The sequence below is a fragment of the Mustela nivalis genome (genome assembly GCF_964662115.1).
Source record: "Mustela nivalis genome assembly, chromosome: 2".
Classification (NCBI taxonomy): Eukaryota; Metazoa; Chordata; class Mammalia; order Carnivora; family Mustelidae; genus Mustela; species Mustela nivalis.
In genome coordinates this window covers 109,206,923-109,224,070 of record NC_139021.1, presented here as the reverse complement: position 1 = coordinate 109,224,070, position 17,148 = coordinate 109,206,923, and the positions used below count along the sequence as shown (strand labels likewise).

The following is a 17,148-nucleotide window of genomic DNA, read 5'->3' as shown; positions in this document are numbered from 1 at the left end:
TCCCTGTCCTTAGTGATGGGATGCTTTCCCCAGTGATACTCATTCTGCCTTGCTCTCCAGAACAGTTTCTTTAGGGGATTGCTCCCCTGTGTCAGTCAGGCAGCATGAAGACCCTGAAACTTGGAGCGAAAGATTTTAAGAGGTTATCATCTTTTGTATCTGAACCCTCCTGCTCTAGCAACAAGATTTATTCCAAAACCACAGTAACTGGCCTCACGCTATCTCCTTCTATTGTGCCCCATGATATCTAAGCCTCAGAAGTGCACTGGCTTCGTCTCATTAAGTGATCTGTTATTACCTAATAACCACGTCGATGTATTAAATTACTCAGTAGTTATAGCCTCTGTTTACTTAAAACAATCTACCTGTGCAATGCATTACTTTCCAGAGGAGTTTTCTAAATCAGCAAGTCTCCTTTATTTCATTTATAATGTGTGTTTTAAAAGGAAATTTCCTGAAATGTTTCACAAATGATTATTCAAGCAAATTGAAAGTCATATATATATATATATATACATATATATATGTATATATATATATATTTGAAATATCTCTCAGTAGTTTCAACATATCCTGATTCTTATTTAAATTTTTTATACGTGCAATAAATATTTTGCTATCACAAGGCAAGTGACTAACATCAGTAGATGATGGACTTAATCAATGTTCAGAATAAGTTTAAATAACTAATCAACTGAGTAATAGCTCCCACTTGTCTCACTTATTTCCTTGACAGGAAAGACCCTTTGAAAACCTGAGAAGTGGCTAATGGCAGCCAGTTAAGGACAATGCAGACTGGGTCCCTCAGCCCCCCTAAGGCTGAGACCTGGCATCCATGAACACAGACCTGCAAGTGGCCAGGCCAGAGCCATAGAGCGGAGTGATCCTAGCAGGGACAGAGGGGGCTGAGAGTGGGTGAGAACAGACAACATTCTAAGCTTGCTGAATTATCTACCTTTTAAATCTCTGCCTCTTTTGAAGAGTGAAGAGAATCCGGGAGAGGTGGGGCAGCCATGGCAGAGGGATTTTCTCCTTTCTCACAGAAGAAGATCAAAGTCATGTCTGCCTGCCCAAGGATTTTGCAAAATATGGCATTCGTTTATAAATTATGGCTGAGTGTCAGTGTGTCAGATTAGATTGGCCCCCATCTGTCACACGCCTAGCACCATCCACTCATGGCCACAGAGACAACATGGACATGCTGGCAGTTTGCCCACTCATGTTTGTGTTTCTGCAAATACATAAATATGCTCATAACCACCTAGGAGAGTGTCTAGAGGGACAGACGCAAAGTGCTAATGGTGGTTACATTTGGGTTGGGGCTGGGCCTGCTTGGGGACCAGAGGTAGCGAAGGAAACACTAGAAAGATACCTGCTGTACGTGTGAATGCAGACACATTCACTGGACCCTTACACCAAAATCTTGTCATCTCTGATCCCTTCCTGTGGCTTTGGAACTATCCCACCTTCACTTCGGTAGACAGAGAATCACAGTAAAGTCAGTTCAGTCATTTGACTAAATCAAATTATGAAGGCCATGAGTGAAAGACCCTTTTTTATAATGCCTGGGACTTTTTCAATCAGAGTTTTTTGGAGTGATGTTTAAATCAGAGTTACTGATAACACTTTAGCAACTCTATTTTAGTCATTAAGTCTATGTAGGACACCTTGCTCAATGTGATGGGCAGACACTGTAAGTAGGAGGCCACCCCATTCCTAGCTGCAACTCTAGACCAGTCACTCAGCTTCAGACTGCCCAGATGCCCAGCTCCTTCCAAATAGTTACCTCGGCAAGTTCTTACCTGGCATCATAATAGTAAATAGAGATGCAGGTAGAATTGCTCTGGTTGAACTTATGGGATTTGAGGCAGGGAGTGACCTCCCTTTGTCTGCAGAGCCTCCTGGCTCCTCTACAGATCCGGGCTGGGGACCGGGCCTTCTCATCCCAACAATGATGCCTGCTTCCCTGAAGTTCAGTTCACTTAAGGTTTGATATGGGACAATCCATGCTTTGCTCAGTGAATTTTCATGTCATGCTATCTCTCTAAAGGCCCAGAGAAGGAAGACATGCTACAAAAGAAGGGACTCAGAAATGGTGGCAGCCACTCTGGAAAACAGTATGGAGGTTCCTTAAAAAGTTGAAAATAGAGCTACCCTATGACACAGCATTTCCACTACTGGGTGTTTGTCTTGAAGATACAAATGTCTTGATCCAAAGGGGCACGTGTGCCCCAATGTTTATAGCAGCAATGTCCACCATATTCAAACCAGGGAAAGAGCCCAGATGTCCACTGATGGATGAATGGACAAAAAAGACATGGTGTGAAAATAAAATGGAATAATACTCAGCCATCAGAACAGATGACATCTTGCCATGTGCAACAACATGGATGGAACTACAGGGTATTATGCTCAGTGAAATAAGTCAATCAGAGATAGACAACCATCATGTCATCTCACTCGAAATTGGAATTTAAGAAACAAAACAGAGGAGCATAAGGGAAGGGAGGGAAATATAAAATAAGATGAAATCAGAGAGGGAGACAAACCATAATAGATCCTTATGGAAACAAACGAGGGTTGCTAGAGGGGAAGGGGTGGGGGGATGGGGTCACTAGGTGATGGGCTTTAAGGAGGGCATGGGATGGAATGGGGCACTGGGTATTATAGAAGATGGATGAATCACTGACCTCTCCCTGTGAAACTAATAATACACTATGTGTTAATGAATGGAATTGTAATAAAAATAAATAAAATTTAAAAAATGTCACTGATACACACAAAAAAGAAAAAGTAGAATAAAAACATAAACAACAAAAGCTACTAATTAGAAAGCAGTGAGGATCTCGGGGCTCTGTTGTGAGCTTCTAGTAGTAATGAATTAGAGGTCAATAAAGTATGTTTAGCTATGAAATTGAGAAAATAATTCTTCAGGAAAGAGACAATATTCAAGGTGGAAGAAATAGGACAGAGAGGTGGTCGAGAGCCCTCGCTGGTAGCGGTGTCACCACGGTCAAAGGTGCTGACCTCTGTCTTTCCCCAAGTGCACAGTGTGGAAAATAAAGCACTTACTTCCAGGGCAGTTCTGAAGATTAAAGGAGTTGAAACGTGCAGAACTAGACAGAGTGAGGGTACCATAGGCATGCGGTAAGTCCCCAGTGTGTAAACCACCACCATCATCAAAGAGCATCAAGATTACAAGGGACCTGAACGTTTGCCTGGCTTCTGGATGGCATCTAGAAAACCCCCATGGTATTTCCCATCCCCTGTGCTCCTCCAGAGACTCTCCCCATCAGTGCTTTGTCCTCTTTCTTTGGCAGACAGGACTTGAGAACCAAAGTTGGGTCCAACCCAAGGAACGGAACAAGTAACAACACCATGCCATCTAGATTGATTTTTGTATTGGGGGAGAGGGAGCTTGTTTTTTCACTTTTTGTTATATTTTATCTTCTTATACATATTCCTTTGCCTCCTATTTTATTTTTTTTTCCCTGTCCTATTTGATACTACAGATTTCCATGCATTGTTGTAACATGACTAGGAAATAAAATTGATTAAAAATAAACCATACAAGGGCATCTGGGTGGTTCAGTTAGTTAAGTGTCTGACTCCTGATTTCAACTCAGGTCATGATCTCAGGGTTATGAGATCGAGCCTGATGTCGGGCTCCATACAGGGGTGGGATTCTCTCTCTCCCTCTCCTCCAGCCCCTCCCACTACTAAAATAAATAAATAACCAAACCAGACACAAATTAGTCTCTAAAATTCCCTGGTTTTGTTGTTCTCCACCACATGCTTGCACAGATACAGACATATATACACCAAATCACGAAAAGGAAAAAGGAACTGCACGGAAATTGGGACAGTGATGTGTGAGGCTTACAGGAATGGCAGGTCGCACCCGTGTATCCAGTGTGCATGCAGTCACAGCTGAAGGTGTCCCAGGACTGGGAGCATTCGCCCCCGTGTTCACAGTAGCTGGGCAAACACCTGCAAGAAAACAGATACACTGGCTTTTCCCCACGTTCTGTCAGGAGAAAATGTGTGTCTTAGCGCTAACCTGCTACAGTGAAACATGATACTGACAGGGCCTTCGGGAGAAAAATGAGACCGTGGACAAAACCTGCTGGGTCTGTCAAGAAGGTTTTGTAATGTAGTACCCACCACGGATAAGAAACCCACTAGATGCTACCAATTGTTCTGTACTGGCAGCAGATCAATTTTTTACACATTGCATTCTATCAAAAAAATGTGTTTGCTTTTTCACAAATAAGGCAAGATTGGTTTCATCCATGATCAGAGTCAAAGTGCTAGCAAAGGCCAAAGGCGGCCAGATGCACCTGTTCCCCTCCTGGCCTCCATGTCCTTGCAGTGGGACCTGCAGACCCTCCCACCAAGAGGCTTAGCCATTTTCAACCTGGGTTGGGCATGGGACTTGCTCTGACAAATGGGGCATTAGCAAACTGAGACATTAGGGGCTAGAAGAGTGTTTGGGGGTGAAAGACCTATACCTGGAAAACTATAATATATTGATGAGAGAAACCAGAGATGACACAAACCGACAGAAAGACATGTTATGCTCATGGATTGGAAGAATTAGTATTGTTAAAACATCCTGCTGCCCAAAGCAACCTACCTATTGAATGCAGTCCTTCTCATCTATCAATAGTACTTTCCCTATCCCTATCAATAGTACTTTCTACAGAACTAGAACAAAAAAAATCATAAAATTTTATGGAATGACAAAAGACCATGAATTGTCAAAAACAATCTTGAGAAAGAAGAACAAAGCTAGAGGTATAATTCTAGATTTCAAACTACTGCCAAGCTACAGTAACCAAAACAGTATGGTACTGGCATGAAAACAGACACAGAGACCCATGGCATAGAAGTGAGAGTGCAGAAATAGACCCATGATCGTATAGTTAATTAATCTATGGCAAAGGAGACAAGAATATATGATGATGAAAAGACAGTCTCTTCAATGAATGTTGGGAAAAATGGACATCCACGTGCAAAAGAACAGAACTGGACCACTTTGTTACACCATACACAAAAATAAACTCAAAATGTATAAAGACCTAAATGTGAGACCTGAAACCATAAAACTCCTAGAAGCAAATATAAGCAGTAAACCCTTGCCCATCAGCCTTAGCAATATTGTTCCAGATATGCCTCCTCAGGCAAGGGAAACAAAAGCAAAAATAAACTATTGGGACTACAACAAACTAAGAAAGTTTTGTCCCATCAACAAACAAGAAAGCAACCTTTCGAATGAGAGAGGATATTTGCAAATCATATATCTGATTAGAGCTTAATAACTAAAATATATAAAGAGTGGATATAATGCAACATCAGAAAAACAAATAACAAATTAAAAAATGAGCACTGAATCTGGACAGATGTTTTCCCAAGAGGCCATCCGATGGCCAACAGACACATGGAAAGATGTTCATGACTCATCATCAGGGAAAGGCAGATCAGAACCACGATGAGATTTTATCTCACTCTGCTCAGAATGGCTAGTATCAAAAAGACAGGAAATAGCAAGTGTTAGGGAGAATGTGGTGAAAAGGGAAGCTTTGTGCACTGTTCGTGGGAATGTAAACTGGTGCATCAACTACAGAAGCAGTATGGAAGTTCCCCAAAAAAGTAAGAATAGAAATGACATATGATCCAGCAATTCCACATCTGGGTATTTATCCAAGAAAAACAAAAACACTAATTCCAAAGGATACGTGCACCCTATGTTCATTGCAAGCATTATTTACAACAGTCAAGACATGGAAGCAACCTGAGTAGTCATAACAGATGGGTGGACAAGGAATATGTATATAAACACAAAATAGTAGACTGCTTGGCCATAAAAGAGATGAAATCTTGTTATCTGATAGAACATGGATGGACCTAGAAGGTATTATGCTCAGTGAAATAAGTCAGATGGAGAAAGACAAATACCATATGATTTCATTTGAATGTTGGAATCTGAAAAAAACCTAACAAGTAAGCAAACAAAAGACAATAAAAAAGAGAAGTAGACTCATAAATAGGAGAACAAACTAGTGGTTGCCAGGTAATGGGGGAGGGGAGAAGGGCAAAATATGTGAATGGGATTGAGAGGTACAGACTTTGGTTATAAAATAAATGCCAGGGATGAAAAATACAGCATAGCGAATATAGTCAATAATATTGTAATAAGTTTGTGTGGTGACACTTGGCAACAACACCATTCAGGGTGATTGTTTCATAATGTATATAATGGCTGACTCACTCTATTGTACACCTAAAACTAAACTAAACTAAACTAAACTAAACTAAACTAAACTAAACTAAACTGTGTTTCAGTTATAGATTAAAAGAATTTAAAGTTAACCTAACTTAGATCATAGACCTAATTGTAAAATACCAAACTATTAAATTCCCAGAAGAGAACACAGGTCAAAAATCTAGCTGACCTTGGGCATGGCAATGACTTTTCAGACATGGTCTATGAAAGAAAAAATTGATAATTCAGGCTTCATTAAAATTTAAAACTTAAGAGAATGAGAATAGAGGCCGCAGACTGGAAGACTGTTTGCAAAATTTGTATTTGACACAGGATGATATCCAAAATACAGATAAAACTTTTAAAAAATTCAACAATAAGGGCAATGAACAACCAATTAAAAACTGGGTCCAAAGAGTCAAAAGATCTGAACAGATGCCTTCCAAAAGATGATCAGATGGAAAATACACATATGTAATCATGAACAGATGCCTTACAAAAGATGACCAGATGGAAAATACACGTATGTAAGCATGCTTGACATCATTAGTCATTTGGAAAGTGCAAATCAAAACCACAACGAGATGCCACTTCTCACCCACTGGAATGGTTCTCATCAAAAAGACATCATAACAGGTGTAGGCAGGACCAAGATGATTTGGACCCTACTTATGTCACTGCTAGGAATATAAAATGGTACTGTGGAAATCAATCTGGAAGTTCCTCAAGCAGTTAAACACAAACTCACCCCTGACCCAGCAATTTCACTCCTAGGTAGCTGCCCAAGAGAACCAAAAACACAGGGCTGTACAAAAACCTGTACATTCATGTTTATATCAGCATTATTCATAAGAGTCAAAAAGTAGAAACAACCTACATGTCCATCAAATGAGGAATGGGTAAAACAAATTTGTTAATATCCTCACAAAGGAATGTTATGCATCACACCTTTTCAATGATGTAGAAATGAAGACCGACATCAATTTAAAGGCAAATTACTTGGGTCCTGACAAGCCACATGGCCTCTCTTGTTATACAGTTCAAGCTCTTGATATAGTCCTTCAAAAGTCTCATACATTTGCAGGAACTTATGTAAGTACTTGTTATCCTCTGGAGCTCAATGCCTATTTCTCTCAAGGAGTCAAAGGAATGGGTAACTTTGGTTCCTTCTACTCTATATGCAGTTAGCACTCCTTTGCTATTTGGTAGGAAGGTACTGGAAATGAGCCCAATGTCTTTCAAAGGACACACAGAAACACTCTCCTGCTAGGTCTTCTGGCATTTGAATGGAAGACACCTGATTTCATGCCAAGAACTAGAAAGTGAGCTTCTTGGGAAAATGGAAGAACATCTCTTCACCTCCAATGACTATAGAGCAGGTCTGTTTGTACCCGGGCCCTTTCCTTAGTGACTGTTGTCCCATGTCCTTGATCTATTTAGACCAGTTTCCTTGACTCTACACACCTGAGGTCAGCTTCCTTACCTCAAACCTCCAACTTTCCTGGCAGGACTCAGCATGAACAAGGAAGACCAGAGAGAGGCACCAGCTATAGTAAGAAAACTAAAATGGCGGCACACCCCCACGTTTGTGATTGGTGGAAACCACAAGTCCAGGTTGCTGGTGATGCTTACACGCAGATGAGGTGAGCTTGGTCTACACCAGTTTCTTTGGGGAGGGAGGTTATGAATCCTACATATTATGCATGGACCAGGTCCCTTCCATATTTAGAGAAGATGTTGGCCACAGTTGGTGCAGAGGAGGACAATCAGGATTGAGATAGTGCTTAACGCCTTGACCTCTAAACAATTGCTAAGAGAACAGACGTTAGCCTAGAGGAGAGCCAATGAAGGGAATTCACTGAGTACTTGTTGGACTATGGGGATAAAGTGTGCCTAAACTTACAGCAGGAAATATGAAGATTCGTGGTAGAAATCTGGGTGGAAAAGAGGACACTGATGAAGCATTTGGTGAATGGGCAAGGGTCTCATTCCTGAAAGATAAAACAGAAGCAAGATTCTCTTCTCTACGGTGAGAAAGAGATCCCCGCTTTGAGATGGAAACTTCAATAGATGTCATGCCTAAGATTCTTCTCAACTTTAGGATTTTGTACTTCTATGATTCCCTAAATATCTTCAGATTTAATAACTAAGCCTCTTGACTCTACCTCCAAAAATCGTGCTTCTTCTTCAGTGTTCCATTGAGTGGTGATACCATCCTTTATCTAGCTGTCCAAGCCAGAACCCAAAGGTCATCCTGACCTGTCCCTCTCCATCCCCCCATAGTCACACACTCATCAGCTTGTGCTTCTGTTGAACAAACACTGTATACGTCATCTACATTTTTCTCTTCCCTACCTCAGGCTATCATCCCTTCTCCTATGGGTAGGCAGGTCCTTACCTGGCCTCCGGGCCACACACCCTGTCTCTGTGGCCCACACCCAAAGCATCTTCCCCCGTCGGCAGTATTGCTTAGCTGTGCAAGTGGCTTCCTAGCACAGAGCCTTCAGTGACTTCCTGGGGAGCCTTAGATCAGTGTCCGGATTTTGAGCTGGCCACCAGGTCTCTGCAGCATAGCCCCTTCCCAGCCAGACAACCCCATCTCTCGCCATTCCTGCTGCTCATCCTCAGACACCCAATTTCTACAGCAGCCATGTTCAAACAGGCAGACTCATGGTGGAACTTTGGCTTGGGCTCATGGCTGTACCTTCGCTGGATGTCCAGCCTCTCTCACTCAACTGATATACCCACTTTCCACCCCAGGGTAGGTGTCTCTCCCTCCTCTCTGATAGCCCTGCCTTGTCATAGCACAAATTAGGCACCTGTCCCGCATGTCTCCACAATCTCCCCACAACTTCCACTTCAGTCTACTGATCTCTAAAAAATAACACGTAGAGTATGTGATGCTGCATTTAGCATCTAGAAGATGAACGCTGGCCAAAGTCCACAGAGGTGGGCAAAGCGGCCCCATCAGTACAGTCCATGCCTAGAGATGTTCAAGGTGGCATTCCTGTGATCCTAAAAGAAACCTGGAAAGGACTGTGTAACCTGAGTTATAGGACACAAAATCCTAATGTCCAAAACAAAATTGCTGTGAGACATGATCCTTCACCACGATAACCTTGTTCCTGAAGCCTTGTCCCCAAGAACCTACAGCTTTCCCAGTTTCATGGGAGCCTGGGGTGCACAGAACACCATATGCATGAGTCCTTGTGCAGCTCCGGAAGGTCTCCTGTATCCCCAGCTGGTTTCAAACATCTTTTCATAACCTGCTGTGCAGTTGGGCCAGGAATGCTGTTATGCATCATGAATTATTAACTCCTTTGCCTGACAGATAAGAGTTACAAAATTGCCTGCATTTCAATCATAAATCTCAGCTTCACCTGAACACAGCATGACTGGCTCTGGACAGGCAAAGTGCGGGCTGGCGATGGCTGGGCTTGGCACGGAGCAAGCGCCCAGCAAGAGCCTGGCATGGATGGCTGCTCTGTCATATTTCCATGTGAATCTCTTTCATGGTGCATTGAACATGGAGGTGGAGGTGTGGCCTGAAGCACTAAGGCAGAGTGAACGTTTCTAACAGTGAAGAGTAAGGATGTGTTTTCTGATGTTAAACCACAAAAAACATAAAAAATTACAATTATTGGCTACATCAGCCAAATCGCCGATGGCTCTTTTCAGACACACTTATGGGGTTTCCATGAACCTCAGCTTCTGCTTTGAGCAGGGAAGGTAACTTAATATCCCAGATCCCAGGGGTCCCTATCCATTGCTGGTACATACTTCTAATAACATTTTTTGGGTGTGATATGGGGAATCTTTCTATTTTGGTGATATACACACACGCACACACACACACACACACACACACACACAGGCATACCTCATGCATATTTTGTTGTTGTTTGTTTGTTTTTGGGTTTTTGTGTGTGTTTTTGGCTAAAGATCTTTCTGCACAAAGGGGCAGCATGCATTTCTTATGTAAGAGAAACACTGTGATTGCATCATGCTTTGTGCAGGAATTCCCAGGGCACTGAAATAACTTCCTGTGAGCGTCACAAGCTCCATGACTGAACAACCTGACCCCTGACCCCTGGCCCTCCTGAGCCACTGACATCCATTCCCATCAGTGAGGGCTATACCTTACCTCCCAGTGAGTGTTTCTGAATCCCCTCCGAATACTGAGATTCAGGATTCCAGAGCTGGCGGAAGCTATAACTTACAGATGAAGCCAGTTTCTATGACAACATATATTTCATAATCTGAAAATTAGGATTCAAAGTCTTTGCCTAATTCTTTGAATCTCCTTTTGCCCCTACAAATGAACAGAATGTAGACGATACCCATGAACATCTGAATTAAGGAAAGCAAGTTCTTATGAGTTAATATTTTAAGCTACTGGAACTTACAGTTTTCTAACACACTGCCAAATTGCAACACAATGTGAACTTTATTGGACATGACATGGGATTCCAACTAGTGCCATTAAACTGGGAACAGATTTACTGCACAAAGCACTTTGCACAGCGTGAACTTGGAAGAGGCTGGCCATACACGGGTGTGGGAGGGTGTCTGGAGCGTGCTCGTTTATTCAACAGGAACATAAGGTAGTCCACTTCAGGAAGGGCAGACATACCAGGCACAGAAAAAATTTAATGTCATCAAGCTAAGCCATCCCTTTTAGCTAGAAAACCTGAAAGTCCAAGAGCGTAACAAACAAGGCGGTTTGAATAAAGTTGCAAGACTTCGTGATTTTAACGTCCTATGGTTTCAGGAGTTTTCTTTCTTTCTTTCTTTCTTTCTTTTTTTTTTAATTGCGGTACAATTGACTTAAAACATTATATTAGTTTCAGGTGTACAACAGAATGAGTAAATATTTGTATCTTGTGATGTGATCACCACAATAAGTCTCACTAATATCCAGCACCACACACAGTCACAAAAATTTTTTCTTGTGATGAGGACCTTCAAGATCCTCTGTGACTTTCAAATACGTACGCACAACAGTATTCATTATAGTCATCATGCTGCTCGCGACATCTCCACACTTACTTATTTTAGAGCAGGAAGTTTGTGCCTTTGTCCCCTTACACTCGTCCCCCACTATGTCCTCACTGACTGGTACTGTGTTCAGTGTGCGGTAACTGGGTTCCTTCTATTCCTCCTTTGGTTTGTGTAACTAGAAATCCCTGAAGCTGAGACCCTTCTAGGGGAAGAGTTACTTTTCATTTTCCACATAGAGAAGGGAGCGTGGGAAGAATCCCGCTGACCACATATGGCTTTCAACTTCCTGGTCCTCAACGATTCATCATCTTTCTAGAATATTCTAATCTGTTTTGTGCCATGAAAGAATTTTTAGAAGAATTTTTACTCGTCAGTATTTACACTCATCAACAATTATAGCACCATGTACAGGATTCTGTAAAAACGAAGTGGCTTGGGGACACACACAAGGAAAACTCACAACAGTGCTTCTTCTAAGAAGACACCATCTGAAAGGAGCAACAGTTTGAAATTAAACAGGGTTGTTTTCTAGTTTTCAATGAATTATAGTTTTCCATACAGGTTGGTACCAGGAAGAGAGAAGGGGCTAGAAGGAGGTTCTCCCCCTCAGCAGCTCATTTGTTCTTAACCCACTATCCAAAAATCAGGAAAGCCAAAATGACCTGGGATGGATTTACCTATCAGTGAGGCCACAGGTGTCTATCTGGATGTCACGGAAAGTTCCCAGCGACCCCTGCTGTACCGTGATGGGATCCACTGCCTGGTCACCAATGGAGATGAGCCTCAGGCAGCCCTGAAACCCGGCCAGGAGACCTCCGCATCCAGGGCCAGAGCTGCTGTCAGGACAGCCTGAATGAACATGGAGACACACAAAGGAGAAAGTCAACAGTCGTGACCAAAACAGCCATCAGTATTCTGTATGTGCAAGTTTGCCACCTCCTGCTCGCAGATGCCTGAAGATTATGCTTCCTTGTGGATGGGGGCAGTGGACAGCTGAGAACAGACACTACTGGTTTTGCTAAAGCACAGAAATAACAACTAGAGCCAGGCTGGTGGCTGGCCAAAGGTAGCCAAAGGTAGCTGAAGGTAGACTATACCAGTATAGTCAAGGCCCATTTACTCTAAGCTGAGTTTGATTTCTCTTTTGAAACCACCTGAAGAAATCGGTCCTTTCAGCATGATATTAAACTATATGAAGTAGAGGCCATGGGATAACAGAATCAGAAGGAAAAAAATCACAGGCCTACTAGGACCTATGAAATTTAAAATGCTTGAGAAATAACGATGTATGTGAGATTCCTACTTTGGGTGTGTGTGTGTGTGAATGCAAGCACAACACAGTTAAAACAAAGTTTGACTATACACACTCAGAGACCTCCAAAGATAATGTAAGTGACCTATGTTTCCAACTGTTTCTGAATGAGGCATTTTAGTCAAATACCTTTTAACACACACACACACACACACACACACACACACACACACACAATTAACAAGTATCTCAACGATATGGCCCTGAGAATAATAGAGAAAATTTAGCATCCTGGAGCACCCCATGCAAAAAGAAACGGGCTTTGACTGTTTTCAATAATAGTAAATTTTTACAAGTTCGGCTGCATTCACTAATTGGCTTGCTGTAAATTACTGTTAAATTAATGAAGGAAAGAGGCCATCAGACCGTGGTGACTCACCAAAAGCTTTGGTGGCCCAGGACAGCAAACCCGAGTCTGTAAATGAGTTTGATTTCTGTGTGGCTTCGTGTGGCTCGTCAAGGCTCTGAACCCGGAACCTCTGGACAGCGACCCCAGACAGCCACCCCCGCTTTCAGCCGGAGCCAATCAGTAATTCCTCTCCCTGCTGCCGCCCCTCCTCTCCAGGAGCCCTTCCCCTGCTCCTGCCCACGGAGCATTCTTGCCCACGGAGCATTCCTGACCACTTCTACTTCGGTGTTGTGTGAATCCGATCAGTTTTTGCTCCAAAACACCCTTAAAAATTTGAATCTCCTCAGGTTATCTTCTGCCCTTACAAACCACAATGCCTGGGCGGTGGTTTTATTATATACCCCTGGTTTCCCACGGAGACAAGGCTTTTCTACCCATGATGAGCAAGGACACAGCTTTGAAATCAAAGTCAAAGCTGATCGGGGTTCAGAGCTGCCTCTTCCCCTCGTGGGGTCAGCAGGCTTGTACGTGCTCTCCCACCCTCTGCAGAGCTGCCCTCAAAGCAATCACAGGTCCTTCAATGTGAGCTCGCCAGGTTTCCAGGGGACAGGAAAAGAGAAACACACTCACTGCAAATGCTTTGGTGAAAGGCCATCATGCGGAGAAATCTACAGACACAGCTTTGTCTCCATTTCACACACACCCCTCATTTGGGGGACTGAAGTTCTCCCTCGCTGCAGGGAGCTGAGTCTCATGGGTGGTACCCTCCCCAAGGACACCAGTGCCCACGGATGCAATGGATGGGTCAGTGGCCCACAACCTCAACTGGGACGTCCCTGAGGGGCAATGCTTCTTCAGAGCTCTCTTGAGGTTTCTATGCAATGGCATCACGCCTCGCCTTGTCTCTGCTCATCCCAGCTGCTCTCTCCCCACCAGGTGGGGGTCGTTCCTGAGAACTAACCTCACTAAACCACCCTACACATGAGTCTCCCAAGCAGAGAGCCAGCTTCCTGGGGAACCTACCTTTAGCCACGTGGGATAAAATCTCAAAGCATTCACTTAATTGAGTATTTTACTTTCAGAAACAAACACGGTAGAAGCACAACATTTTTAAATAATTTAATATTCTTTTAATTCTCAGAAATTGTGAAACAAATTTTATGCTTCCTGAGAAACTCACCTACTTAATTCTTTCTGTTCCTTATACAATTATGTCTCATTGACATCATTTCCAGGAGAATGTTTTCTTTTAACTTGTTAGATACAGAGTCATAACTATTCATATTTCTAAAAAAAATCATTAAAAAATCATTTTCCAAGCATTTAAATATTAAGGAAGTTTTTGTCAATATTTACAGGTGGGCCTTGAGGTTATTTTATGTCTCTTATTTTTTAAATGAAATGGAATCAGTAATTAATTTTTTTAGAAATATTTATTTATTTATGTGAGAAAAAGGGAGAGAGAGAGAGAGAGAGACAGTGACAGCATGAGGGGAGAAGAGACAGAGCGTGGAAGACTCAAGCTGGGAGCCCAACATGGGGCCAGATCTCACGACCTTGAGATCATGCCCTGAGCCGACATCAGGCATCAGACATTTAACTACACTGCCCAAGTGCCCCTGAGATCAGTAATTTTATAAAGATTTTACTCATTATGCTTACATGGTTTTCATTCTCCTCTGTCTAAACTTTTGTCATGAGGGTCACTGGTGCACCTTCAAAGGGCAGGGACTGAAGACGGAGACTCCTCTCGTTCCCACCCAACAGCCACAAGCTTGAGCCTAAGAATTTCCACAAGACACATATGGTCCATCTCTCCTCTTCTTTTAGTGACTGCGGCTTTGCATTCCTGACAAATATACCCCCAAACGAGCCAAGGCCTTCGTCCAGTGAAACCCACTGTTGAGCACAATGAAGCCCCATAAATTAGCTTCATGGAGACATTGACACTTCAATGTGGTGTTACATCACAAGGAATGGACAAACTGTCCATTTTCCCTTTCCTTTTTCCCTGTTTTATGTGAAAATATTCAAATTTCTGTTTGTAAAAAAAATTTCTGGAAGGTTGGATATATTTGGAAGACACCTGGTGTATCTTTGTGTCTTTATAGGCAGCTTATACCAACAGTGCTTAGGGACTCAGAACGATAGGATACAGAATCGGAAACGTTCAGCCCTTACACCTTCCCCTTTCTCCAGATCACAAACTTCAGACGCATCTAAAATACAATGCAGTATCTGGGGCGCCTGGTGGCTCAGTCAGCTGGGCATGCAACTCTTGATTTCCACTCAGGTCATGATCTCAGAGTCGTGGGATCAATCCCCGTGTCGGGCTCTGCCCCGGGCAAGATTCTCATTCCCTGTCCTTCCCCACCCATCCCCATTCACACACTCTCTCTATCTAAAAAAAAAAAAAAAAAGGAGAAGACGAAGAAGAAAAAGAAAAAAAAATAATAATACTCAACTGAATCCAGCAGTCACAAAGAAAATTTTCTCAAAGTGGAACATTAAGAAGGAAAGGTCAAACCACAAAGTCCTTCCTTGCTCCAGTTGTAAGAGAAAGGTCAAGAAGCAAGGGGTGCCACAGCCCAAGACAAGCCCAGACTGCCAGCTGTCTGTTCATCCACACAGATTGGCTGAAGTCCCAAGGGTAAGATGGCAGAGGGTCATTTATCCATGACCTCATTTGGGATGGACAGTGAAAGTGGACAGGGGATATTTATTGCTAAGTCAATGGCACATACCCATCACCATGGAAAGAGTCAGAAATTTAAGTACCTCTGAGGATGACAAAGAAATTGTCACTGTATGTCACGACCCCAGAATGGGTTATAAGGTGAGACCTTGTTACAGCCAGCATTGTTCCCTGGTCTGCTAAGGCCTCATACACACAAGGACCCTCATGAGATTCGGAGCATAATTTGATGTTTCCCAACTCTGCAGAGCCTGTGTGCTGGTAGACAGCACCACGATGTCACAAAAGGAATCCAGAGGACAGCAGCTTCTCACTACCCTCCCCGGCAGGCACCGGACTCTGTAGAGGGTAGAGCAAAACTGTTGTCAGAAGAACAATTTACAAACAAAGCTCACACTGAGGAGAAATAGAAAAGGAAAAAGGGAAACCTGCACCACATGTAAAAAGGCTATGAATCTGCAAGAGGAATTTTGTCATGGAAAGAAAGCCACAGAGCCCTGCTTTATTCCTGTTGTCCTGCCATAATTATCAAGATCATCCCCTCCATTCACTAAAGTGTCCTGGTTTGGACAATATATTATATGGCCACCCTAACTGTAATAGGAAGGCACCCTAATCTGCCCTTATGGGAAAGCATGACAACAAAAAGTCACTGACCACATGGTGAGCGGGAACTTGCCACTGAACCTCCATCAGGAGAGCAGGCTAAGGAGGGTCTCGGAACATGGGGCACTTGCTGCCATGAATACGGCATACTGCTACTGAGCATGGACTGGATAAAGTGGATTTCCCTGTTAACACAATGCATATTCCAGTCCCGATGGACGTCCATCAAGAACATAATTAAAGAGACACTAGCATACACCATTCTTGGGACTGGATAAAACTGGCATTGATGTCTTTGGGTCTCAAAGGTCCCACTCAATTTGAAAGTGACCTGCACCCCTTTCCACAGATCAGAGCTTGGGAGTCCAATGGACCATACAGATGAGGGGCTCTGAACAAGGGATTCTTCCCCTGTGCATACAGCTTTGAACACAGCATATCGACTGAGAATCGGGCTGCATGTTCACTATTCTTAGACCTGCCTCTCCTGCTTTTCCTTCACAACAAATAATGCTCATCTCCTTATTTAACATCAGTAAATTGGGGTGTTTTGGTTTTGTGTGTTTGCTGCAGCCTGGTGACAGCATTTACTGGGTTGTTTGGATAGAGTATATTTCTTCTCTAGGAAAAAAGATGCTGCTATGTTGGTATAAAAAGGAGAGTTGAATACGTTGGTTTGAATCAGTGCCTGGAATCGCTCTGTAGGAATCAAGTGGGTGTTTACAGCGGAGTATGTACAAGTCATTCTGAATTTACACATTAGTTACAGACAATGTGCTGTGATTGCAAGATCTTACACTATTTTTGCCAATCAGTGCCAAATTTTAATTACAACCAAAAAATAGTAAACTGGTAATGAAGAAAATCATTATACTCTCTCATGGAATGTTTAAACTTTACAATTCTGCTCATCATAGAGA

At 42.8% G+C, this 17,148-nt stretch overlaps 1 protein-coding gene across 1 annotated transcript in view; it reads right to left on the bottom strand.

Annotated features, from left to right (window-relative positions):
• The window catches only part of LOC309859336 (contactin-associated protein-like 3), a gene marked incomplete at its 5' end in the record, with an annotated part of 227,730 nt that overhangs the window by 59,974 nt on the left and 150,608 nt on the right, over nt 1-17,148 (bottom strand). Inside the window, 2 exons of the mRNA XM_082719986.1 lie at nt 3,884-3,990; nt 11,944-12,115. Coding sequence (XP_082576112.1) covers nt 3,884-3,990; nt 11,944-12,115 — 279 coding nt within the window. The remainder of the gene's footprint in view (nt 1-3,883; nt 3,991-11,943; nt 12,116-17,148) is intronic.